General features: G+C 37.1%; 1 protein-coding gene and 1 long non-coding RNA gene across 2 annotated transcripts; both read left to right on the top strand.

Annotated features, from left to right (window-relative positions):
• The first annotated feature begins 1,792 nt into the window (after nucleotides 1-1,792).
• LOC111390405 lies at nucleotides 1,793-3,031 on the top strand. The gene is made up of 2 exons (XR_002701912.1): nucleotides 1,793-1,948; nucleotides 2,669-3,031. It is a non-coding gene; the product is annotated as an uncharacterized LOC111390405 (long non-coding RNA).
• A 12,080-nt stretch (nucleotides 3,032-15,111) lies between these two features.
• LOC111390401 lies at nucleotides 15,112-19,297 on the top strand. The gene is made up of 8 exons (XM_023015438.1): nucleotides 15,112-15,129; nucleotides 15,315-15,399; nucleotides 15,990-16,066; nucleotides 16,446-16,569; nucleotides 16,651-16,735; nucleotides 16,796-16,971; nucleotides 17,019-17,449; nucleotides 17,679-19,297. Exons 1-8 carry the CDS (start codon nucleotides 15,112-15,114, stop codon nucleotides 18,000-18,002), a joined length of 1,320 nt encoding a protein of 439 aa, XP_022871206.1. The 3' UTR covers nucleotides 18,003-19,297.
• The last annotated feature ends 8,058 nt before the right edge of the window (nucleotides 19,298-27,355 follow it).

Below are 27,355 nucleotides of genomic sequence, written 5' to 3'. Positions count from 1 at the left end.
AAATGCATAAATGGAGTTCTAAGTGCTAAGTTGTAGAATCTAATTATTGCGTTATATGCGACAGAATTTCATTTAAAAAAGTTTAGAAATTTCATATACTTATAATTTTGATTTTGCCCTAATTTTCTTTTATAAATAGAGAACCGTCATTAAAGTTTATTCGAACGTCATAAAGAGGAGTGGAGATATTAGAGAAAGTAAGGGGTCTGGTTTTTCTCTTGTTAATTTCTTTTTATCATAATGAATTATTTCAGCGAAGGATAAAGTCGTTGTTACACATTGAAGCGAATTACCACTATATTTTGTGTATTCTTTTGTCTTTATTTTTTTACTATGATCTTACTACTATTGGTAGTATAGAATTAGGGTTTCTAATTCTCACAATTAAGTAACCTCAAAATCAATTAATTTCAATCAATGAGAAGAAATGAGTTAGGGTTTGTGATTAATTCACTTAAAAGAGACTACCACTAGAATCTTTACACTTTTGACTATTAAGATCATCTCTAAGAGACTCTTTATTTTTAAAGAGTATATTCTAACATTTGAAGAGCATCTATAAATTTAAAAAGTTGAAATTTTGAAGTACTCCAATAAACTCTTTATATTTAACACATAATTTTACTAATTTCAAAAAAAAAAAGTTTATCAGTTTCTCTATCTTCTATTTTAACTAACTTTTCTTTAAATTATTTTATTATTTTTCTAAATTAAAAACTGAAACACTTTGAATTCATTTAATTATAGAAAGTGAGTTTGGCTCTTAAATTTGGAGAGGCAAACCTGTTCTCGAAATTAAAATGTTAATTTAAAGAGTCTCCTGAATTATGATTTTAAAAATTGGCTCTTTAAAATAGAGAACATATCAAATTTAAAGAATCTCTTCAAGACATCCTAAGAACGTGATGGATGCATTGAGTTGGCCATGTGTACTTTTTTATCTGTATTCTTAAGAATATTTAACTCGGTGTCCGAAATAAAAATAAAAAAAAATCGGTCACTTCTTGTAATGTTTAAATAAAAATATTTATATTCTCTTTGCTTTTCCAAATCATCTTTAGGTTATCTCTCCTCATATGATTATGGAAAATAATGCTGGAGGTCATTGAGCATTTAAGTGTCATTCAATTTAGTCATTGAACATGAACTTACGAAATAATATAGAGCAAATTGTGGCCCCTAGGGCACATCTCCAAATGGTAAAAGGGGAGGGTGGAGAAATCCAGCTTTGCTTGAGGCTGTCGTGTCAAGGGTTCGAATCCTGAAATATGGATTTGGCTCTTGGGTAAGTGCAAGTGTACAAGCAGCCTTCTACCCTGTACCCTTGGAGGCATAATCAGCGATTTACCTCATTCACGATGCTCTAGGGCAGGAGCGGTGGGGGACTCTTAAGGTTGGGGTTCAACCTTTAATATAGAGCAAATTATGAGTAAGGTTGATCTGTTACAAAACTTTAGTGACATCATGTTACAACCGAATTCTTTTAGGTCAAAGATCAATGGTCGAATTGTCAAAGTTAAACAGGGACTAAAATTTAAGAAAGTATTTTATTGGGGTTATTTTATGACAAAAAAATATTTTGAGGGTTTATGATGGATAAAAATTTTAAGTTTGGATTTATTTTTCTAAATTTGGAAGTTAAGGATTTAATATTTTATTATATGAAATTTAGTATGACTAAATGTTATATTATATGGAGGATGAGGGACTTACCTTGCAAAACCCCACTAATTTGACCATTTAAACCCAATTGTCATTACTTTATAGATATTTTTCATACCAAACCGGGCAGAGAGGTTGGAAACGGCAGAGGAGGAAAAGAAGAAAGAAAAGAAAAGAGGAAGGAAGAAAAAGAAGAAGAAAAGAGAAAAAGAGGAGGAGAAAAAGGAAGGAAAATAGGTAGTTCAAGCTTGATTCCCTTCTCCTTTCTCTATATTTCCTTCAAGAGGTAAAGGAATGATTTTATGTTAAATTTTTAGGGTTTAAACTTGTGGTATAAATTTCAGATTTAAGAGGGTAAGAGTACAAACTGGAGCTCAAGTTTGTTGATTATTTAATCTCCAACTTCATTAAGGCAAGAATACCAATTTTTGGCAAATCCTAGATTTTAAATTGGATACTTGAGTAAGGATTAATTGTGAACATGATTATGGTGATGATATATTAACTTGAAAAAATGGATCTATGGGATAAGATGTAAATTAGATTGGTTCAAGTGGGAATTCAAGTTTCACTAGATTTGAATAAAGAATTGTTTTAATGCTTGGGATGTAGCTAATTATGATAATTTAAAAATTAGTGAAAGGCTAGAAGGTATAATTTGTTTCAATTGTGAAGGAAACTAAAGAATATATTCAAGTGCCGAAAAGTCAAGTGCTAATATTTCATAATTAAATGTGAAGAGATACTTAGTATGAGATTTGTTAAATTAGTTATTTTACATTACATTTCAAGTGATGACATGAAAGCTTGACAAGGCTGGTCAATTTGACCAGATCGTTATCCATAGATTTGTGAGTGGAGAATCTACTTTTCCAAAAAGAATATTTTCTTTTTATGTTATAGAAGCATATTAATTACATGAAATGTCTTATTTTCAAGAATTGGTAAATGAGCATGATTGTTTTGAAATTATCAGAAAATAATTGATGTAATTATCTTACTCTAGTGCACTGAGGGGCTACGGCCGTGTACTAGAGTCATGTATTTAACTCCTATACATTGAGGAGCTACAGCCGTGTGTAAGGGTAACTCTTATTCACTGAGGGCTTACGATCGTGGGTAAAGGTACTTATTATACACTGAGGGGCTACAGCCGTGTATGAGGATGATTATGTTGTTTCCATCTTGTGCACTGAGAGGCTACGACCGTGTACAGAATATTGATCCGACAGCTTTTAGATCATTAGTAGATGTTTTACATGGGGTATATTTGATGTGAGTTTTAAGTATATAGGGGATTATTAGCCTACAGCTTACATTTTCCCGTTTACAGTTCAGCTTATGGATTTTAGATTAAGAGTTCAGTTTATTTAGTTCTAAGAATAAAACTTCCAGCTTATAATATTGAGCAACAACAATATTCCATAGATTTTCATGAATATCAAATTCTTTATATTTGTTATACTTTACAGTTACTTGTCTAGAATTAAGAACAAAGAATTTTATAATGCAATCATGCTTAGTTTAAAAGTGTTGCTAGATTTAAGCATTTCTCAAAAAATTAATAGAGTTAGAATTTTCAGGAAATATGCATAAAAGGACCTCACTGAGTTACAAGCTCATATTTTGTTACCCTTTTTCCTTATCATATAGCAGTCGAGTTGAGCAATATTGGAGCTTGTCGATCCACTGAATTGAGTCACACGTCATTAATTGTATCGTCTACTTTATCATATTAGGTAGTACCTGTTTCTTACGTTACATGTAGTTTATGTTAGAAAAGGTTGTCATGAGACCGCTATATGGTATATTTAGTACATTTGAGAATTGTTGGTAGTAAAGTAAGTAAATATCGAATTGTGAGTATTTTATTTTGAATAGTTTGGATTTTGAGGCACTAGGGTACTTGTTTTATATTATATGTATTGATTTGAGGAAATTAATTATGGATCAAGTGGTTTTAGTCCATATTTTAGAGTAGACTCTGTCAAAATTCTTTAAAATTTCCTCACAGTCAGACAAGTCAATTTTGCTTTGGTGGTGGGTCCGACACTTAGCTGATATCTACCATCGGCACACGACACGTGTAGGATCCATTAAGGTGATTTGGGACGGATCGTGTCACATCATATAAGACAATTTTTGTATTTTCTCGTTGCTTGTTATATTTATCGGAAACTAGAAAAGCTTTTGATTTATTTATATTTTCAATTGCCTACCAAAAGTTGTATAGGTGTTGAATTAAATATTTAACATAAGCCCAAAAAAATATATATATATATCAATTTACATTTTAGAGCAAAAATGAAAGGAGAAAAATCATTATTATATATATTCGATTTAAATCTAAATTTTGATTAAAACCTAGAGTGGTCTCTTTTGACAAGTATAGTTGAATGATGAATTCAATTCAATTTATTTGGTTTTTTTTTTTTAAGATCTGATAAAGATAGGTGAGATTATATTAGAAATTACATAGATAATCAAGAAGTCGAACATTTAACGATGATGGATGAATCATTAGGAAATTGGTATAGATAAATCGTGTACCATAAGTAATCAAAATTCGAACATTTTGGTGAGATGATATTGGTTGATTAATCTAAACTAAAATTTTATAGGGGTGTTCTCAACTAAAATTTTAATGAATTTTAAATGATTATAAATTCTAATGAATTTGGTGGATTTAAATGGATTTTTACAAATTTCATAAGAATCTTATCAAATATGGTGAAATTTCAAAAGATTTACTTATATATATTTTTAAGCTTGAAATCCATCCAAATCTTTTAAAATCCTTTTATTAATAAAATCTTTATAAATCCACTAATTATTGAGGATACTTAAATTTTAAAGGATTTTATTAAAATTTCAATTGGGGACACTTGAATTTTAATGAATTTAATTAAAATTCAATAAAATCTCAATTGAAGATACCCAAATTTAGAATGACTTTTAAAATTCATTGCAATCTCAGTTGAGGACATCCCCCTTAAATTATTAAAGATGAAGAATTTGTCAATGAATATATTAATCAAAGATCATGTACTCATCTGTTCCTTAAATGAACGAGGACTATTCTTTGATTAATTATCAATAATATCAATCAAATTACTTGACAATAACAAAACCCTAAATTCCACAATTTAAGGCGACCTATTCGAAACAAAATCCATCAACCTCAAAATTTTTCAATTTTCTTTACATTTTTGTAGGATCCATTTCTAGAATTCGACACCACAATTTCTCTGTCTTCTAATCCCACAAACTATAACGGGATTATGTGATTTATATCGATCCATTCTCGCGGCCATATTTCTCCAATTTCTTGGTCCAGAAGCCATATAATGGCAGATTTAAGTCCCATCAAAGGGCTGGAATCATCAATATCCGACACCGCACCGCTGCCACGTCCGTCGCTGGCACATGCATTATCCCTTGTCCAGCCTTCCACCAAGAAAAAATGCAAAGCTGTCAAAGTATTTTGACTTTTTCGATCAGTTTTCTGGTCATTCCCCATCATAACTCCGACAGCCTCCAAGTTCCCTGCCCTTCCCAGAGGGCAATTGCCCGACACCTAATCCACCTCCAGCTCTTATGTCATCCGTACGATTTTCGAGTACCGAAGAGGCCGCGTCAACCTCACCATATAGGAAAACTCTGGTACCCTGCCGTCGTTGGTGGTGGAGCTTGCAATAGTAACTGAAGATATCGAAAATTAATGGCTTGGTTTTCATTGAATAATGGTGAGATATATATATACACACACGTACAAGATGTGATTGAGTTGTCGACCAAATATCAATTAATAGCCAATCAAATATTCAAAACTTAGCTAATGACCTGATCTATGAGATTTGTTGTCAATTAAAATATTTACGACACCTAATGAGATAATTATAGAGATACACAATTAATTCCTCTAATATGCCCCCTCAAGATGGAGCTCATGTGGAGAGTCCAATCTTGATCTTCAAAACTTGAAAGCGAGTGCGTGGAAGAGGCTTGGTCAAGACATTGGCTAATTAATCTTCTGAGGACACATAGGTGACACGTAAAGCTCCACTTCGTACTTGATCTCGAATAAAGTGATAATCAATTGTAACATGCTTCATTCTTTAATGGAAGACAGAATTTGAGCAAAGATGAGTTGCACCAATATTATCATAATAGACAACCGGAGCAGCGGGAATACAAACGCCAAGTTCGGTGAGAAGACAACAAATCCTTCGTAACTCAGCAACTGTAGAAGCAACAGCACGATATTCAACTTTAGTGGAGGAGCAGGCAACCGTGCGTTGTTTCTTGGAGGACCAGGAGATCGGATTGCAACCAAGGTAAACAATATAAGCACTGGTGGAGGTGTAGTCATCCTTATTACCGGCCAGTCAGCATCGGAGAAGGCATGAAGAGATAGAGATGTGTGACAGTGCAAGGCAAGACCGTGATCAGCTGTACCAAAAAGATAGCGAAGCAAGCGCTTGATAGCATTCCAATGATCAGTAGTAGGTCGATGCATGAATTGAGACAACTTATTAAAAGCATATGCAATATCAAGGCGAGTGAGGCACAAATATTGGAGACTTCCAACAACTATCCTATATTTAGAACGATCTGTCAAAGCAGTGCTACAAAGAATTGTAAGTGTTGGCTTGGTGGCAAGTGGAGTGGTGACAGATTTGGCCCTAGTCATATTTGTGCGAGCGAAAAGATCTGTGATATATTTTCGCTGAGAGAGAATTAAACCAAAGGAAGGAGTGGCAACTTCAACACCAAGAAAGTAAGTCAAGTCACCAAGATCCTTGATGGAAAATCTTTTGCCAAGAATATTAATAAACTGCTGAATTGCAATGGCATTGCTTCTAGTAATAATTATGTCATCAACATACACAAGGAGATAAACTAGATTATCGCTGCTGTTGAAGACAAAGAGTGATGTGTCTGCATGAGAGTTTGTAAACCCAGAGGCTACAAGAAATTGTCTGAGCTCATGGTACCAAGCCCTTGGTACTTGTTTGAGACCATATATAGGCTTGCATAACTTGCAGACATATGTGGGATTATCACGATCAAGAAAACCTGGTGGTTGTGCCATAAAAACATCTTCAGAGATATGACCTTGTGGAAAGGCATTGTTGATGAAGAGACCACCCTCGACTAATAGCAAGACTAAGAACCTCGTGAACAGTGGTGGGTTTGACAGTCGGACTGAATGTGTCATGATAATCAACACTAGGATGCTGATGGAAACCTTTAGCAACTAGTCGCGCTTTGTACTTGTCAATTGAGCCTCAGGTAAACGTTTTATTCTAAAAATCCATTTACAATCGACAAGATTTTACGTTGAATCAGGGGGGACAAGTTCCCATGTCACATTCCACACAAGAGCATCGTACTCCTCAGACATAGCCTGATGCCATTTAGGATCTTTGAGGGCTTGGGTCAACATGTGTGGTTCAAGTTGATGGGATGAGGTGATGGTAGCAGTAAGATTAAGTTTTTGGATGAGTTTATGGATGTTGTTTTTAGCACGAGTGGTCATGGTATGGGTGTTGGTGAGCGGGTTTGGAAGAGGGGAGTCTGGAGAGAGTAGTGAGGAAGCAAAGGATGGATCGTGTAGGTTATTGTTGGTGTTGGTGAAATGTGCTAAGCTATTGGATGGCGAGGCTCGGTCTACTGAAGTTTTTCTGAGAGAGAGTGGGGTTTCGATTACGGTACGTGAACTTTCAAAGTATGTGCGGTGGATGGAGGATGTAGAGTGGTTAACCATAGTGGGAAGAAATTACGATTATGGAAACCAATTTGGGAGTGTTTCTGGACTTGGTCGACTAAGATGACTTTGAATGGAAAGATAGATTCCACAAATTTGACATGATGGGATGTGTAGATTTTAGAAGTGGAAGGATCAAGACAGAGATAGGCACTTTGGGTGAGGGAGTACCCAACAAACACACAACAGATGGATCGAGACTATGACTAGAATAGGGGCAAAGCCATGGATAGCATAAACAACCAAAGATACGGAGTTTTGTATAGTTTAGTGGTGAGCGAAAAAGGGACTCATAAGGAGAGGAAAGGGAAAGTGCGGGTATGGGCATGCGATTAACGAGATACACAGTGGTTGCAAAGGCATAGTTCTAGTATATAAGTGGAAGTGAGGCGTGAGTGAGTACAGACAGACTGGTTTCAAAATATGTCGATGTCGACGTTTAGAGAGACGATTGTGTTCAGGTGTATGTGGGGGAGATGTGAGATGAGAAATTCCACGAAGGGATGGAAATTGATCTAATGCTTAATATCCCCACCATTATCGGTGTAAAGAGTGATAATAGAGTGTTTGAAGTGATTTTCTACTATTTCCTTGAAACGAAGAAAGACATCACAGACATGAGATTTCTTCTTTAAGGGGTAATTCCAAACGTATCGTGTAAAGTGATCAACAAAAATAACATAATACTTGAGATTATCAAAAGAATAAACAAGGGAGGTCCAAACATCTGAAAATACGATTTGTAAGGGTGAGATGAAACAATCCTAGATGTAGAAAAAGGAAGCTTGTGACTTTTATTGCTTAAACACGCATTACAATGAGAGTGTTGTGACATAGAATAAGGTAAAGAAAATGTTGACATATTATGCTGAAGAATAGGTGATGATGGATGACCTAATCTAGAGTGCCACTTGGAGGAAGTAGTCTGGACGCTGGAAAAAACAATGAGTGGAGAAGACAATGTTGGAGAGGAGGTTGGCGACACATAGATGCCATTTTTAGTGTTTTCGTCAAAAGGATTGCCCTCGTGCTCAGATCCTTTACATGAAAGACACTGGGTAAGAATTCAATAGTGTTAGATTTTGTGTTGGCTATTCTGTGAACAAAAGGGTAAAAGTGTAAATGCTCAAACGTTTGGGGTCAATTTGTCAATTATTAAAGGATAGGAGTCATTGTGCACATGTGTAAAAGATGAGGGACTTAATTACAATTTTGGCAAAGTGTGCTAGGGTTCGAGCTATGAAGTAGGGCAAGATGTGTTGTTGAAATTTCGCTAGCTGCTCGTCAAGTGGTCGATTGAGCGACAAAAACAAAATGGTCGTCGCTCGCTTCTCGCCCCCACTTCGCTCAAGCGAAATAGCGTCGCTCGCTTGTCGCTTGAGCGCCAGTATTACCCATAAAACCCTATTTTCCTTTTTTCGACACTTTAACCCAACCAGAAATACCAAAAAGACATATACATGAGAAAAACTGCGCCGAATTCGAAATGTGCTTTCAAGGTATTAAAATTGAAGAAAATTCTCCTACACTTTAACTTTCTCATTCAACCCTATATTTGATTTGATCAATTACATGAAAAAGATCAAATCAACATTCATCAAACATCACAACACAATCTTCTAGTGCCTTTGTTGATTCTTGGAGATCGAGAAAGGAGATCGGAGTCTCGATCATTAGAGAACAGGCGGTTCTCTTGAATCCATAGGAGATAGACAAAATCAAGACTTGGGAATTGGTGTAGCACGCAATCCAGGAGGGCTAGGTGCCGGGAGTTGGTGCAGGATCACACATTCCAGGAAGGGATTGAGGAAACTATGATCAGGATGTCAGAAAAACCAGTGTAGGTTGAGTCTGGCCGATTGAAAGTTTCATTTATGTTTATAGTGGATTCCTACTGGCTTGGGCTCGAAGTTTTACCCACATTGGGGTTTCTTCGTCATCAAATAATTGTGTTATTTATATTTCTGCAATTAATTTATGACCGGTATTCAAATATAGGATAGTAAAGCATGTGAACTGATTTGGACAAATTAATTTTTGTGACGTGTTGCAATTATTAATTGATTGAAAAAGAAAATTCCGCATAAACACCTCTTCATCCCCATCTAGGTGTTGGTTGGGTCGAATTACGATATTTTAAGTGGTATCAGAGCAGAAACTCGAGTCGTGACCCATTGTTGTCTAGATGAGTCAATCACTGTCTGTGCCTCTGTATTTTAGGGAAGCAACTATGCCTACTGGAAGGTTAGGATGCGTGCTTTTCTTAAGTCCATTTTGGTGAGCGTACAAAATGGTTGGAAACCCCCTTCTACAACTGTATCAGGTGTTGTCAATCTAACTGATATTTCACTTTGGACTAAGGAAGAATTAGCTAATCGCAATTGGAATAGCAAAGGACTTCATGCTTTGCTTATGTCCATGTCTCTCGAAGAATTTAGAAGAGTATCAATGCGTGAAACTGTTAAAGAGGTATGGGACATTCTAGAGACTACGCATGAGGGAACTAAAACTGTAAAAAAATTCAAAATTGCAAATGCTAACCTCAAGGTTTGAAGAAATCGGGATGAAGGATGATGAATCTTTTGATAAGTTCTATGCCGAATTGAATGACAGTGCTAACTCTAGTTTCAACCTAGGTGAGAGGATTCCCGAGCCCAAAATTGTGAGGAAGGTTCTTAGATCCTTGCTCAAGAGATTTAGACCTAAAGTTACAACTATTGAAGAAAGGAATGATCTGGATACAATTAAGATAGAAGAACTCGTAGGATCCCTTCAAACCTATGAACTCACCATTTCACAACCAAGAAAAAATAGGTTCATAGCCCTGAACACTGTTAGGGAAGGAGAGTCTGAATCATCTGGCATGGAAACTCTTAGAGATGAGGAGATTACCTACTTTGTGAAAAAATTCCAAAAAGTCTTAAAGGGCGAAAAATGACCTCAAGAGAAAATGAGAGAAGCCCCTAGCAAATTGCAAAGAGAGAATGATGATAAATCAACTGCTAGGAACCCTAGTAAGAAATCTAAAGAGGTTAGGTGTTATGAGTGTCAGGGATTTGGGCACTATAGAAATGAATGTCCTAACTTTAAGAAAAATCTAAAGAAGGGGAGTAGGAAGGCATTAACTGTGTCATTAACTAATGATGATTCTAATTTAAGTGAACAAAGTGATTCCTGAAGCAGTGAAGAGGAAAAGGGCTATATGACTTTTGTATCTACTGTCAAGAGCGAGTCAGACAAGGAAAGTGAGAACGTTGAGGAGGAAGTGGAGAGTGACAAGTCCGGTGATAATTCGAAGGATGAGACAGATATACATGAGACTTATCAACTTATGTTTAAGGAAAGTCTCAAGATCAAAAAGGTAAATAAAGCCCTATTTAAGAAGGTAGACGAGCTTGAGAGAGAGAAGGAGAAAATCACCCATGATCTTCAAGTCTCATCCAAAAATCTCATTGAGTTGAAGTGTGTCAATGAGAAATTAGAGGACAGGATCAAGACATTGACCTATGAATTAGAGAGATCCAACACTCAACTACAATCATTTGCGAGTGGAACTAAGAAACTAGACGATATGTTAGGAATGAACAAACCAGTTGGAAATAGACAAGGTCTAGGATTTGTGAAGAGTGATAGCAATGTGTCTAGTCTATCAAAGACCACATTTGTCCTCGCTTCCAATAGATCTAATGTTTCAACAAATCCAGAATCCAAAGACAAAAATTTTAATGGACTGAAGGCCATAGAGTTCATAAGATCTCTACACCTAATTTTCATAATCAACACTCACGTACGTCTGAACCTAGGTTCATACCCACTTGTCATCACTATGGTGCCTTAGGCTGCACGAAACCTAGGTGTCGAAAGCTAGTAAATAGGAATCGAAGTTAGGATATCCCTGGTCAAGTGAACTTCCTTTCAAATCAGGTTAGCCACTTAACTGAGATGGTAACAAGGTTGACTATGATAACCTCGACCTCGAGAGAAGTTTGGGTAAAGAAATCTGATGTGGGTGAGTATACTGAGAATCTAAAATGTTTTGTTGCTCATGTTGCATATAAGGCACAAAATACATGCATGTGGTATCTTGATAGTACTTGTTCTAGACACATGTGTGGTAACAAGGCCTTATTCTCTACCTTTGATGACTGCAACAGCGATGTAGTTACCTTTGGCGTCGGAGTTACGGCACCCATCCGAGGTAAAGACTCCATAACCATTGCTCGACTTCCTATAATATCCAATGTACTTTATGTAGAGGGCCTTAAGTCCAACTTATTGAGCATTAGTCAAATCTGTGATGCTGACTATGAAGTGAGTTTTGTCCGAAAGAGATGCACTGTTTATGACGCTTCTAGTGGTGTTGTTCTTGAAGGTGTTAGAACATCTGATAACTGTTATGGAGTTCTTCCAAACTCGAACTATGTATGCAGTAGTGCTAAAATTGATATATCTGAACTTTGGCATCAAAGACTCGGTCATGTTAACTACAAAAGTCTATCTAAATTGGTCAAAAAGAAGATTGTCGATGATTTACCTAAGATTGATCAAAGTGAGAATGTTGTGTGCAAGCTATGTCAACAAGGAAAGCAACTCAGGATAAACCATAAGCAAACCTCAAAAATCTTGACGAATAGACCCCTAGAGCTTCTCCATATAGATTTAATGGGACCATCTAGAGTAGAGAGCCTAGGAGGCAAATGGTATATTCTGGTTGTGGTAGATGATTTTTCTAGATTCACCTGGATTGATCTATTAAGAGAAAAATCTGAGACGGGATTTATGGTTAAGTCCTTATGCAAAAAACTCAAAGTTGGACAAAACCTTCCTATTTCTAGGGTTCGAAGTAATCATGGAAAAGAATTTGAAAACTTCGATCCAGAAAACTTCTGCTTGGAGGAGGGGATTAAGCATGAGTTCTCCTCATCAATCACGCTAAAGCAAAATGGAGTTGTTGAGAGGAAGAATAGAGTACTTCAAGAAATGGCTAGGCCCATGCCTCACGGCAAGGATCTAGCAATGCATTTCTGAGGTAAAGCTATTAACATCGCGTACCACATAATAAATAGGGTATACTTGAGACCGAAATCAGACAAGACTCCTTATGAGATCTGGAAAGGCAAGAAGCCTACTGTTAAATACTTTCGGGTGTTTGGCAGCAAATGTTACATTCTGAGGGATAGAGAAAATCTAGGCAAGTTTGATTCCAAAAGTGATGATGGGACTTTTCTAGGATATTCTAAGAACAGTAGAGCATACCGAGTTTACAACTTGCGTACTCAGAGTGTCTTGAAATCTGTAAATGTTGTTATTGATGATGCCTTTACTGAGGGGGAGAGTGCTGAAATGGGGTTGACATAGAAGATCTAAGTGAAGATCAAGGAGGCACTGCTGAAAATAAAGAGCACTCAATCCCAAAATCTCCACAATCCTCAGAAAACATATCTGAGCAAGGTCTACCAAATTGGGATCAGTCTAATCATCCTAAGGTTAACATTACTGGGGATTTGGATGAAGGAATGAGGTTACGAAAGAGAATTCCAAATAACCTAACATATACTAGCTATGTATCCCAGATTGAACCTAAGAAAGTAGAGGAAGCCCTTAGAGATGAATGCTGGGTGAATGCCATGCATGAGGAGCTTAATCAATTCGTTCGAAATAATGTTTTGAATCTAGTCCCTAGGCCTGATGACTCTAATGTGATAGGTACTAAGTGGATTTTCAAGAACAAAACCGCTGACCAAGGTACTATAACTAGGACTAAGGCTAGACTAGTTGCCCAGGGGTACACTCAGGTGGAAGGGGTAGATTTTGATGAGACTTTTGCCCCAGTCACTCGTCTTGAGTCCATTCGTATTCTTCTTGCAGTTGCATGTATCTTAGGGTTCAAGCTATATCAAATGGATGTCAAGAGTGCATTCTTGAATGGAATACTCCAAGAAGAGGCGTATGTTGAACAGCCGAAAGGATTCATTGACCCTAAGTTTCCTCATTATGTCTACAAACTAAATAAAGCACTGTATGGTCTGAAACAAGCTCCTAAAGCTTGATATGACAGACTCACCACTTACCTCGTTGAGCATGGGTTCTCACGAGGTGGTGCTGACAGAACCTTATTCATTAGACATATTGAAGAAACTATCATTGTAGGTCAGATCTATATCGATAACATCATCTTTGGCTCTCCCATTGGCTCCCTTGCTCTTGGATTTGCTGAATGCATGAAACAAGAATTTGAAATGAGTATGGTTGGAGAGCTAAATTACTTCCTTGGTCTTCAAGTAAAGCAAACTGATTGTGGGCTATTTATCTCTCAATCAAAATATGCCAAAGACCTTGTGAAGAGATTTGGTTTGGACAGTAAGAAACACACAAGGACACCTATGAGCACAAATGTTAAGTTAGGACATGATCCTACAAGTAAGAGTGTTGATCAGACTGTGTATAGGAGCATGATAGGCAGTTTACAATATCTTATTGCCAGTATACCTGACATAGAGTTTAGTGTTGGTGTATGTGCTAGATTTCAAGCTGATCCTAAGGAGTCCCATCTAAGTGCAGTGAGGCGCATTATTAGATATGTCAATGGGATAGTAGATCATGGGATCTTGTATTCCAGAGATTCCAATCTAGAATTAGCGAGCTATTTTGATGCCGATTGGGCCAGAAATGCCGACAATAGAAAAAGTACCTCGGGTGGATGTTTCTACGTTGGTTCTAATCTTGTCTCCTGGATGAATAAGAAAAAAAAACTCAGTCTCCTTGTTCGCAGCCGAGGCAGAATACATTGCAGCTGGTAGCTGCTGCACTTAACTGCTTTGGATGAAGCAAATGCTGTGTGACTATGGGATAAATCAGGGTACTATGACTATTTTCTGTGACAATACTAATGCTATCAACATATCAAAAAATCTGGTTCAACATTCTTGGACCAAGCACATTGACATTCGTCATCACTTTATTCGAGAGCTAGTTGAGTCCATGTGATTTCTCTCGAACACATCTCTACTAAAAATCAACTTGCCGATCTATTCACTAAACCTCTAGATGGGTTTAGATTCGAGTCACTTAGGAAGACTGTTGGCATCTGTGTTCCTCCCTCATCGTCTTCATAGATGCATGCATTTTTTATTTTTATTTTTTTGCATTCATTACGTTACCTTTATGTGTTTATTTGCATTTTTTTTTTAAAACTTCATATAAAAAAGGGGGGAGGGGAGTTTGATCATCACATGTCATTTTTGCATTGTACTTGTTCTCTCGGAGTTGCAATTTGAAATCAAATGTGCATTCTACACATGATTAGTTTCTAAATCCCGTCACTTATCCCGAGTCTGTATGGAGTACTTAGTATATGTCACTTCATATTATATTTGCACAACACACACTAGGACCGTGTGTCTGAGTCTTAACCGCATGTGTGAGACTTGGGATGGCTATCATCTATCGTTGAGTAGACATTGGATTTGAATTGATCTTGGACTAGATGACCTAACTTCTCGTGTACCCCCGAGTGTTTCCACAGAGTATTCATTATATCACATCTTATACCTATCTTCGGAGCCTAGATGACTCGAGCAATTAAGTCTGAGGGGTTTCTCATAACCTAGTGCCCTAAAGTCAATTGGTTTGGGAGTCACCGACCCAACACTCATTAAAGGGGTCTTCTTAGTAGCTTAATGGATATGAGATTGCACGTAAGATAACACAAAAAAAATAAAAAAAAATAAAAAATTTAGGCCCTTAATCACAGGGGGAGAAGAACAGTTTTACACCATATCTCAACGAAGTATAGATCCTAGTGGCATTGGATTTGACCTTTAAAAATCTAAGTGTTAACTCCTACGTCGGTGATTTGACTGTGTCTTCTCACAAATTTAAGGTTTTTGAGTCTTACTTGCTTGGAATGAGTGACACGTTTAACGAGGGGTCGCATATACAATTTACTACATCTGTACTTGGTCCCGGTGTGTGGGTAACCATTTTCTAATCACTGTGCATGTCGTATTTGTGATCTATTGCCTTTGATTGAATCAACTGCCTCTGCATTGTTCATGCATTTAAAAAAATTTTGGGGTTTAAATTAAAATTTCTGAAAAAGGTGCTATTTTTGAAAGTTTCTAAAGTGTTGTTACTTTGCTAAATTTTAAACCTAGGCCTAACTTTTAAATTTTTCAAGTATAGGTGCTATTTTTATCATTTCGTTGGGAGCTCGCTCGAGCGACAGAAGCAGTGTCTTTGTCGCTCGCTGTTCGCTCAAGTCTCCCTCGAGCGACAGCGAGACTTTTAATTTTCTCGCGCCGTTCCGTCTCATTTTTTTAATTTCATTTCTTCCCTTTCTCTCTCTTTTTTTCCCTCTCAAATCGACACTCCTTGATCGATTTGCCCTTGTTTTCTCACGTGTGGAGCTTCTATTTCCATTCCTTGTGTGCTTTTCTTGGTGATTCCTTCCTCTCTTTTTGGTAAGTGCCTTGAATTTTCGTTTGGGTGTTGGGTTATTTTTGTTTTTCTTTTCACTATTTGGTTCCTTTGGACTTGGGTGTTTGTGGTGTGCTAGGTAAATGGTGGTGTTATGGGGTGTTGGGTGTCTCTTGCATGCTTCCATTTGTAGCTTCTCCTTCTTGTGCATACAATGTATTCGATGAAATGTCTCCTCACCATAGCCTTGTGTTTCTTGCCCATTGCGTGTCATTTCTCACGTGTGATTGGTGTCTTAGGTACTCAACATATGAGTTCATTATTTATTTGACCTTATTTCCTATAACATGATGTGCACTCTTCACCTATTACGTCATCAAACTTCACACTAATCACCTACCAAATCGGTGCTTACACTTCTCTGTTATTGCCTGTACTACGTTTGGAGGATTGTTTGAAATACAACTCATCAATTCTCCATTTATATTGGACGTTTTTACGTGTGTCCCAATTTCATCTTGATCTTGTTTATGTCTAGTTCACGTCACATCCGTCTTGGTCATAGCCCACGGGCTTGTGTGTGATTGCCTTTTAGGGCTTGTCTAGTCATGTGTCTCCTTCACTTCGTTTTCCTTGGGGATTGATTTATCTTCTACATCTCACATTGCAGATGGCACCCAAGAGGGCTAGGACCACAGCTCAGCCCGGTAGTGGATCGGGTTCGTTTAGTCGTTCTCGATTCATTTCCTCTATTGCTCAATAAGTCTTTGGGAGCCAGTTTTCCCATCGTCATGTCCTAGTAGAGCGTGAGGTTACTCTATCCGACCTATCACCTGATGTGGCAGCTATCTTTACTTCTCGAGGTTGGGAATCCTTGCTGATTGGGTTAGATCCCCCGCCTAGTCTTCTTGTTTAGGAGTTCTATGCGAACATACATGACATTAGTGGTTCGTCCTTCCGCGTGTTCCTCCGGGGTCAAACCCTTAGGATTTCCCCTGATGTTATTTCCTGTTCCATATATGTTCCCCGTGTCATTCACCCCGTTTACTCGTATCTCTTGGTTGATTCTATTCCGACCAATTCTCTAGTTCGATCCACCTTGTTTAATAGCCCTTTGGGAGGTGGGCCTGAGGCGATTCGCACTGGTTCGCTCCCGACCGATAGACAGATTTTGTTGCACATTGGGTGTACAAATCTGTGATCCGTCTCCCACACTTCTTCCCTACCTATGGACAAGGTGAGGTTTCTTTTTGCTTTACTCATGGAGATTCAATTGACCTACCTACCTTCATTTGCCAACACATTCTACGTACCTTTCGCACTTCCGGTCATCGAATTGGTCTGCCGTATGCTTGCTTGATCCACCGCTTGGTGACATCACTGGGGCCTTCCTTTCCCGATGGGGTCTCACGACGAGTGCTTCGTCCCATAGGGCACACTACCATCTTTCAAAGTAGGTCACATGTCACCTCTTTTGCCTCTGCCTCTGCCTCTGCCTCTGCCTCTGCTCCTGCTAAGCCCGTCGACCCGACAGTGCCTGCTGATCCTTTGGGTGATTTACTTGCTGATCTCTCAGCTATTCCTTCGCCTCCTTCCGAGGTTCATCCGTCCACTTCAGATATTCCCTCTTCTTCCACTTCTATTCCGCCACCCGACCAGCTTACTCTGGCTATTGTTCCTGTTGACCCCACTATCGCACTTATAGGTCAGATGTCGATTCTCATTGAGCAGCAAGCCCACATGATGGCTGACATTACTCAGTTACGAGTTGCTTCCGAGCATCATACTGTGGAGTTTGCTACATTACGAGGCTTCGCCTCCTTCCGAGGTTCATCCGTCCACTTCAGATATTCCCTCTTCTTCCACTTCTATTCCGCCACCCGACCAGCTTACTCCGGCTACTGTTCCTGTTGACCCCACTATCGCACTTATAGGTCAGATGTCGATTCTCATTGAGCAGCAAGCCCACATGATGGCTGACATTACTCAGTTACGAGTTGCTTCCGAGCATCATACTGTGGAGTTTGCTACATTACGAGAGGCTATTACTCTTGTTCAGCGTGGTATTCGGTGGATGCGCGAGCACTGGGATTATGAGTCTGACGCCCAGGATTCTGAGGACGGGGATGTCGGAGATGATGGTCCTGCTTAGTTGCTTGGAGTTCCCCTTGCCATTTGTGATAAAAAGGAGGAGTGGGGTTAATTTTTGGGATTTATTGATATTTTTGGCTGGATTATGTATTGATGCTTTGCACTATTGATGTATGTTTTTGGTTGTTTGACTTACATTGATATTAATATTATCTCTTAATCTAGTATATTAGTACATTGTTATGGCTATTCATGATTCTTTACCTTTTATGTACTTATGTTACTGTTTCTCGTGCTTTTACACTAGGTATGTGAGTTGTGATTTCAGGAAACAGGTTAAAAGATGACAAGGCAATAGTGAGTTGAGTCTATGTATTAGATTGTCATTGCTGCTGTAATTTGCTTTTGTCACGGAATGCCAAAGGGGGAATTTGTTAGATTTTGTGCTGGCTATTCTGTGAACAAAAGGGTAAAAGTGTAAATGCTCAAAAGTTTGGAGTCAATTTGTCAATTATTAAAAGATAGGAGTCATTGTGCACCTGTGTAAAACATGAGGGACTCAGTTGAAATTTTGGCAAAGTGTGCTAGGGTTTGACCTATGAAGTAGGGCAAGATGTGTCTATCGAAGTTTCGCTAGCTGCTCGCCAAGTGGTCGTTCGAGCGACAAAAACAGAATGGTCGTGGCTCGCTTCTCGCCCCCACTTTGCTCGAATGAAACAACGTCACTAGCTTGTCGCTCGAACGACAGTGTTACCCATAAAACCCTATTTTCCTTTTTTCGATACTTTAACCCGACCAGAAATACCAAAAAGACATATACAGGAGAAAAACTGCGCCGAATTCGAAATGTGCTTTCAAGGTATTGAAATTGAAGAAAACTCTCCTACAATTTAACTTTCTCATTCAACCCTATATTTGATTTGATCAATTACATGAAAAAGATCAAATCAACATTAGTCAAACACCACAACACAATCTTCTAGTGCCTTTGTTGATTCTTGGAGATCGAGGAATGAGATCGGAGTCTCGATTATTAGAGAACAGACGTTTCTCTTGAATCAACAGGAGATAGACAAAATCAAGACTTGGGAATTGGTGTAGCACGCAATCCAGGAGGGCTAGGTGCCGGGAGTTGGTGCAGGATCACACATTCCAGGAATGGCTTGAGGAAACTATGGTCAGGATGTCAGAAAAACCAGTTTAGGTTGAGTCTGGCTGATTGTAAATTTCATTTACGTTTATAGTGGATTCCTACTGGCTTGGGCCCAGAGTTTTACCCACATTGAGATTTCTCCGTCATCAAATAATTGTGTATATTTATATTTCTGCAATTAATTTATGATCGATATTCAAACATAGGATAGTAAAGTATGTGAACTAATCTAGACAAATTAATTTTTGTGACGTGTTGCAGTTATTAATTGATTAAAAAAGAAAAATCTGCATAAACACCTATTCACCCCCCGTCTAGGTGTTGATTGGGTCGAACTACGATATTTCAAATAGAAACATGATTAGTATTGCAAAATTGATGGATAGAAATAGGGTTCTTTTTCATGTTAGGTACGTAAAGAATATTACGTAAATTAAATGTGCGAACAGGGGTAGGAAGGGTGGTGGAATCGATATGGTTAATGTGAAGACCCGAGCCATCGTCGATCATAACGTCATCAAACCCTGTATAAGGAGTGTGAAATGAAAGATTATTCAAATCTATGATGACATGGTGCAACGCCCAACTATCAAGTAGCCATGTGGGGGTGTCGTTGGTGTCAAGAAATGCAAAGTGTGCACGCGGTTGCCAAGGAGAAGCAGGATGTGGAGCCTATGGGCGTGTTGCTAACAGAGCTGATGAGGATTGGGTGTTGACAAGTCGATAAATAGGGCATCGTTTGACAATGTGTCCTTGAGCACCACATTCTTGGCGATACCCAAGATATGAACATGGTGGAGGACGAGCATTACGAGGAGCATTGGATTGTTGATTATGAACGGTGGTTGTAGAAGGATGCTAAGATTGATTGTTGCATTGATTGACAGGATTGGCAGTGGCTGGAAAAGGTGATGATGGTGGGTGTGATTGCTGGAGAGACGCTTCCTTGTTGATGAGTTTTTCATGAATTTCATCAAAGGAGATCAGCATTTCACGAGCATTAACCGCGTCGACAATTCGTTTGTATTCCTTGCCAAGGCCGTCAAGAATTTTATTGATGAGATCTCCATCATCAACGGGTTTTTCAAGAAGAGCAAGTTCATCAGCTTGATTCTTGATAAATTGTATATACTTGGAGATCGTCTTGGAGCCCTTGACACAATTTTTTCATTGGTCCTTGGTTTGTTTGATGTGACCATGAGATGGTTTGGCATTGGTATTAGCCAAGGTGGTCCAGGCCTCTTGTGAGGTGGTATTGCAAGCAAGTAAAGGTTGGATGGGTAGAGAGACTGCACTAAGGAGTGCACTGAAGAGGAGACGATCCTGGCACTTCCATGTTGTGTAGGCTAGATTTGGAGCTGACTTACCATCAGTGGTGACTGTCGGTGAGAGACTAGGGTAAAAACCATCAAGAAAGCCAGAGAGATCATATACTTCCAATAGACTTCTGATTTGGAGGCTCCACATGATGTAGTTGGTGGTGGTCAGTTTTGTGATGTTAGTAGTGTTGATGGTAACAAGAGGATTATTTGGGTCTTGGGTAATTTAAATGGTGATATAAGGATTGGAAGATGCAAAGGTGTCTTTGGAAGCCATTTGAAGAAAGAAGTGGAGAATTGTGAAAAAAAAAATAAGAAAGAAAGAATCAAAAGAGAGAAGGGGAAGAAGACATGTCAGAAACGTGGATGCTCTAATGCCATGAAGATATTGAAAAATAATGGCTTGGTTTTCATTTAATAATGGTGAGGACTATATACACGTACGAGATGTGATTGAGTTGTAGACCAAATCTCAATTAATAGCCAATCAAATATTCTAAACTTAGCTAATGACCTGATCTATGGGATTTGTTGTCAATTAAAATATTTACAACACCTAGGGCTTGTTTGAGCCACATTATTTTCGAAAAAGGGTAATTGACATAAAACGTTCCTACCTTTCATGTATATTGTAGAAAATATCCCTGTCTTTCATTTTTTGGCATTTTTGCCCCTATTTCTATATTTCTTGGCGCTGAACGTCCTTTTCATCAATTTGGAACAATTTTACCCTCCATTCAAATAAAACAAAAAGAAAAGAGAGGAAACAACAAATAATTAATTGCAATCATAGTCCCCAATTTTTAAAAAATTACAAATGGCATCCAGTTTCTATTCCTTCTTCTTCAAGTGTGTAAAGAACACCATTTGAATCCAAAATTGGGAAATGAGTGTTGTAATTTCTAGAATTAAAAGATTACCCAGTGTATTTATGTCTTCAATTTGAGTTTCTCCATGTTGATTCATATGTTGGGACACATTAGACTCACGAATTGATGAAGAATTATACTCTTAGCGCGGCCGCGCATTTCGTGAGGTCAAATCCAAAATTAATGATTTGGCTGATGAATTGAAGCAATTAAATCCATATCCAGCTTCGTTTGACCTTCAATTGCATGTTGATTGATGCAATTGTAGATTAGAGTCGTGGAGGGATGCCAATTGAAAAGGGATCGGCCGCGAGTTCGCTGACTCGAAAATTGGTTGTAGATCTCAATTTTCAAGGTTGTTTTCTGTAATTGGAACATGTATGGATGCGCCTTGGTGAGCTTGAGCAACCTATGGGTTGTATAGAACATGGGCATACATGGATTTGGTCGAATTTGCAATAATACCGTGCGTGAGAGGCGATTTTTGGGCAAATTTAGCTCGATTTTGCTGGGATTTGGGGCTAGAATTTGCATGGGAATGCTAAGGTTGATGAGGAGATGGTGGTGGTGTTAAAATCCATTGGCCTTGGTGCCGGAAATTGGGGTCCATGGTTGTTGGCACCTAAGTTGAAAATTTTGTATATATTTGTAACTGATTTGTAATTTTTCAAAAATTGGGGGTTGTAGTTGTAATTAATTATTTGTTGTTTCCTTTCTTTCCTTTTTGTTTTATTTGAATTGCGGATAAAATTGTCCAAAATTGGTGAAAAGGACGTTCAGTGCCAAGAAATGTGGAAATAGGGGCAAAAATGTTAAAAAATAAAATGTAGGGACGTTTTCTACAATAGACATGAAAGGTAGGTACGTTTTGTGCCAATTACCCTTTCAAAAAAATATATTCTTCAACAGTGATTTAACATCATTTCAACCACATATTTTTTCATAAAATAATATTACACGCAAATCAAAAACTTTTCCTTATTTTTTAACCGTATATTTTCCATTGATTTGACATGAATAATGTATTTTTTCCTAGAATGTGGCTCAAATTTATTCACTTACCTTTGTGCCTGAAATTTTTTGGCATCATATATACATGTGTGGATTTTGTAATACACTGTCTAAGATTAATCTTTCACTTATCAAAGTGAAACCCACATAGATTTGCTCAATGCAAGATCAAAAAAAGACTAATCGACTGTCTGATTACCTAATGCATCCAAGATTTGCTTGGTGCATAGCTTATGAACCGATTAACTAATCCTATTGAATCCACTGATGAGGAAAATAGGCAAAGCTTGGATGCTAAGAAATTATGCTCGACGCGTAGCTCAAATGAAATATCAAACTAAAGGTAATGCATAAAAGTATGCAAGTTGTGTTTTGTTGGATTCGTATAGTCACGAGGAAGTTGTACATGTATCTTGTGATAATATTTGGAATCACTTGGGCAATCAAAATTAGGTTCTAATAAATATCTCATTTTACCTTTCTGTTAAATTTAGAAGCTAATTATCGTACAACTAATAATATTTCTATTTTTCTTCGTCATCCTTTTCCCTTCTACTTATGTATCATTTATCTTTATCTAGTGTAGAACATTCCAGAATCGTCTACACTAATGATACATGGAAGCCTATGATAATTCGTTGAGAAAGATGAGCATGAGATTTCAAAGTTCCATATAGAGTTGGTTGAAAAAATTAAAGTATCTGGTAGAACCCAATTGTTGAGCATACAACTGCAGAAGTACACTACAAAAAAATTAAAGTATCTGGAAATGCAACTATGACTTCTTCCCCTTTTTTCTAGGTATACTTTCACTAAAAGCAGTTACAGCGCTCTATGGTCTCTAAAACGTCTTCATTGCTTTGTATCTCCATGGTTTGTATTTCTTTTGCATGTGCCATTGGATTAACAAAGTTTATGTATTTCCTCAATATGTTTTCCTTTAGAATATAAGTGCTTCCGTTGTATACCTAAATCAATTTTGATTGTTATATCGAGAAATTGTGTTTCACGTTGGGTAGTATTAATTTCACTTTTATGGGGGAATCTAGAATTTGTGAAAACGTGATGGCTTTTGGCATGTCAAGTTGTGAACCAATCAAGAAATGAATAAGATGTTCTGCACTAGCAATTGATTAAGGCTATCATATTAAAATTAATGGCAACTTTGGCCAGACATATTTGAAAACTTGTGTTGGACATCATTTGGATATGCAGCTAATCAACAGAAGGTGTATTACAACTTACTTGACACGCTTTCAACTTTATCTACGGGGTGATTTCTAGTCATGTTGAAAAATTAACGATTGGCTGAATTTTGTGCCTAAATTTAATTTTTCGGAGTTTGTTATGGTCCACATTAAGGTTGGCACATAAGATTGGACTTAATGCTGTTACTATTATTTATTTATCTTCATCGTCAGTGTAGGAGGGAATGGTTATATAAGATATCATTTCTTTTTTGATCTCATTGTTGTTTTTTCTAATGCTCATACAGATGCAATTAAAAAGAAAGTCGAAGCACGAGTCAGTTGCTATTTTTCCAAGCTCAAGCAATGGAAGCCCATCTCGTCGTGGGCAATGACAATACTCTAATCAATTACACATTACTATCTTAACACCTTCTACAGCTCAATTTGATATAAACAGGTTAATTCAATCAAGTGTTAAAGTTACAATTCATCTTTTTGTGGTTAAATGTTACTCATTTAGGATTATGTACTGACTATTAATACTTGAAATATGTGCAATACAATTTTACTTCTGCAATGATATGTTTCTTTTTTTTTTTTATTGTTTTCGATTATCGAAATTGTTAATTTCAATTGACTTTGTGGTTTTTGAAAATCGAAATATTGAATAAAATAATAGCAGGAATAAAAAGTAGGGTATTAATTAAAATATATCAATGTTCGCCAACCAAAGATTGGTTACAAAAGTATGTACAAATCAACTAGGTTTACCTTTACCGACCACAATTTAGGCGCTTGATGTTCACTACTAGCGAGCAAATTATTGGTCGCTAAAGACATTAACATTTACCAACCAAAGTTTGGTCACTAAAGAAATATACATTACCGACCAATAATTGGTTGCTGTATGTTGTCTATTCAGTGACCATACTATATTTGTCGCTGAAAATCTACATCAACTATGTAATACCAACCAGCTTGCGAAGTGTAATTGTGGTCGCTAAAGGTATTTACCCACCCAAAAGTACCTTTTAGCGACCAATTTTGACAGTCGCTGGACCCTTTTTTTTTTTTTTTTTTTTTTTTTTTGTAGTGGTAGGAGCAGATGCAAACAAATACAATAAGTTATAGTAAGAACTGAACCTCCCCAACTCTCATATCCCATTCAAAATGACCTCCATGAGTAAACTTATTATGACATATTCAGCCGATTTCTTTTCAAAATTACGTAAATCTTCTTTCAAGTTTGTATCTGTTGGTAAATTTGGTGCATAAATTATATATTGAAAACTAACATTTTCTGTGTAAAAACTTGGATAGAATTTTGGCTCATCGATAACAAGAAATTGAAAAAGAAGAGTTGGACTCTTTATCCGTTAGATGATAATGCTCCTAACAGATGCTATCAAACTCTAGCACTCATCTCTCTAAGTCATGTAATAGGACACACCAAATTATGAAGACCATTGAATCTGTTGATATTTAAATGAAACATTGGACTCAGATTTTGTGCAAAAATTATTTTAATACTGAATGGAGAAAAATGAAAGCCAGGATGAAGTAAAGTGTGTGAATTTTGCAAATTGGGGGGTCCTATATAATAATTAGAAAGTTGTGTGCCAAAAGCCACAATTGTTGAAATTTGGTTGTGTAGACATAGTGAAAATATCATTTTGTTGGAGGAGAACTTTGTTAAACGTTTAAACTATTGAAACTATAATAGTTATAAACGGTGGATTCGAGTACATGCATTTGCTGGTGGTGTTAATTATTGCTGAGAGAAGGTTTTTGAATTAGATAGGATGAGACGTGTACACAACTTTTTCTGCATTATCATTGAAGGGGATGTTTTATGATTCAGGGATCATTTTATGATAACGCCTACCAATAAGGGGATGCTTTCTAATTAAGGAGTAGAATTTTTTTTATTTCATTACAACCCCAGTTTTATGTCATATTTTGTGGATTATTTTTTTGGAGATTCCAAATCAATTTTTGTTATACTTTTAAAGCAATTATTGAGCTCATCACGAGTATGTTTTGAATTTTGGTGTGAGGTCATGTATTAATAAATTGAGGCCACAATGATTATATTGGCAATTCTTTAGACAAAATGACTATATGTAAAATGTTGTAAAAGTTAATGAGTAAGTTGCAATGTTATATAGATGAAATAGGTTACTTAGGATTCGAGTTTGGAACAAAGAGGAAAGAGCTGCTGTATTTACGCTAGCCTATCGCCCATCTAATACTCGAGCAGAAAAAACAGAAACTTTGTCGCCCGCCTGTCACTAAGCTCCTTTAGAGCGACAGATAGTCGCTCGCCTATTGCTGAGCTCTCACTCGAGCGACCATGTTATGCGTAAAACCATTGTTCGCATTTTTCAAAAGTTTTAACTAGTCCATACTACCTAAATACCTTATACTCTATATACCAAACCCGACAAGAATTTTGGTGTGATTGTTCATTATACTTCTCCTTCATATAGCATTCAAAGATTTAAGAACACATTTAAGCCTTTGATCTATTCATTGATTCTTGAATTCATACAACCACATTTTTGAAAAAAAATAAAAATAAATAAATAAATCAACTTCTTATAATCCAAAACACTCACTTCCTATATATATATATATATATATGAAGGTATTTTCTTAATAACATTCAGAGGTTGATGGAAATTGAGAGAGGTTGGACCGAAGCACAGGAAGAGTACAAGAACGAGGAGTTCTTGGTGATACAAAGGAGATAGATAATTTCAGAAGATCGGGAATAGGTGTGAGTGAAGCACGTTCCAGTACGTCTTGAAAATTACGAGAAGTAGATCAGCAAGTTTAATAAATTTTTCTAGACTGGATCGTACTGTAAGATCATTATTATCTATAGTAGAGGTTACTGACTCAGTCTCGAAGTTTTTACCCAGTTGGATTTCTCTGTCGAAAATTCTTGTGTTCTTTATTACTTTCATAATATAATTGTGGCAGTTCAATATAGGATAATTTGACATGTTTAATTAACCATCTAAAAATAATTAACAAGTGACTTGTTGCTTTTAATTGATAATTTTAATTTCGCAGTATTCGCATATTCACCTCCCTCTAGGTTAAAGTGATATCAGAGCTTTAATTCGATTCCTGACTCAAATTTTCTAGATGAGTTCATTATCTGTCCCGCCATATTTTGAAGGCGATAACTACGCATATTGGAAAGTCAAAATGAGAGCCTTCTTGAAATCAATAGATAAACATATTTGGTTGTGCGTAGTGAGTGATTAGGCTACCCCCTCTAGCACCGTTGATGGTATTGTCACCCCCACTCCTATAGCAAATTGGTCAAAGATAAGTTTAGATGAGTGTAATTGGAATAGTAAAGCCCTGCATGCGTTATTTATGCCAGTGTCCTTTAAAGAATTTAGGCGAGTGTCTATGTGTGAGATAATTAAAGAGGTTTGGAATATTTTACAGACCACACATATGAGGGAACTCGGGCAATTAAGAACTTTAAGTTACAGATGCTAACCACTAGATTTGAAGAGATTAGGATGAAAAAGAATAAGACATTTGATTACTTCTATGCTAGCTTGAATGAAATAGTAAATTCCAACTTCAACCTAGGTGAGAGAATTCATGAGCCTAATATTGTCAAAAAAATCCTTATATCCTTACCTTAGAGGTTTAGGCCTAAAATTACGGCTATAAAGGAGATTATGGTGGAAGAATTGGTTGGATATCTCCAGACTTATGAACTAACATTAGCTAAACCTACTAAAGACAAATCTTAGGCCTTGAACACTGTTAGGGATAACTTTATTGAGTCTTCTGGTTTGGAGTCACCTGTGATGAGGAGATAGTGTATTTTCCTAAGAAATTCA

This window comes from Olea europaea, unplaced genomic scaffold (genome assembly GCF_002742605.1).
Source record: "Olea europaea var. sylvestris unplaced genomic scaffold, O_europaea_v1 scaffold680, whole genome shotgun sequence".
Taxonomy (NCBI): Eukaryota; Viridiplantae; Streptophyta; class Magnoliopsida; order Lamiales; family Oleaceae; genus Olea; species Olea europaea.
Note: the sequence above shows the minus strand (reverse complement) of the source record. Positions and strands in the feature narration are given on the sequence as shown.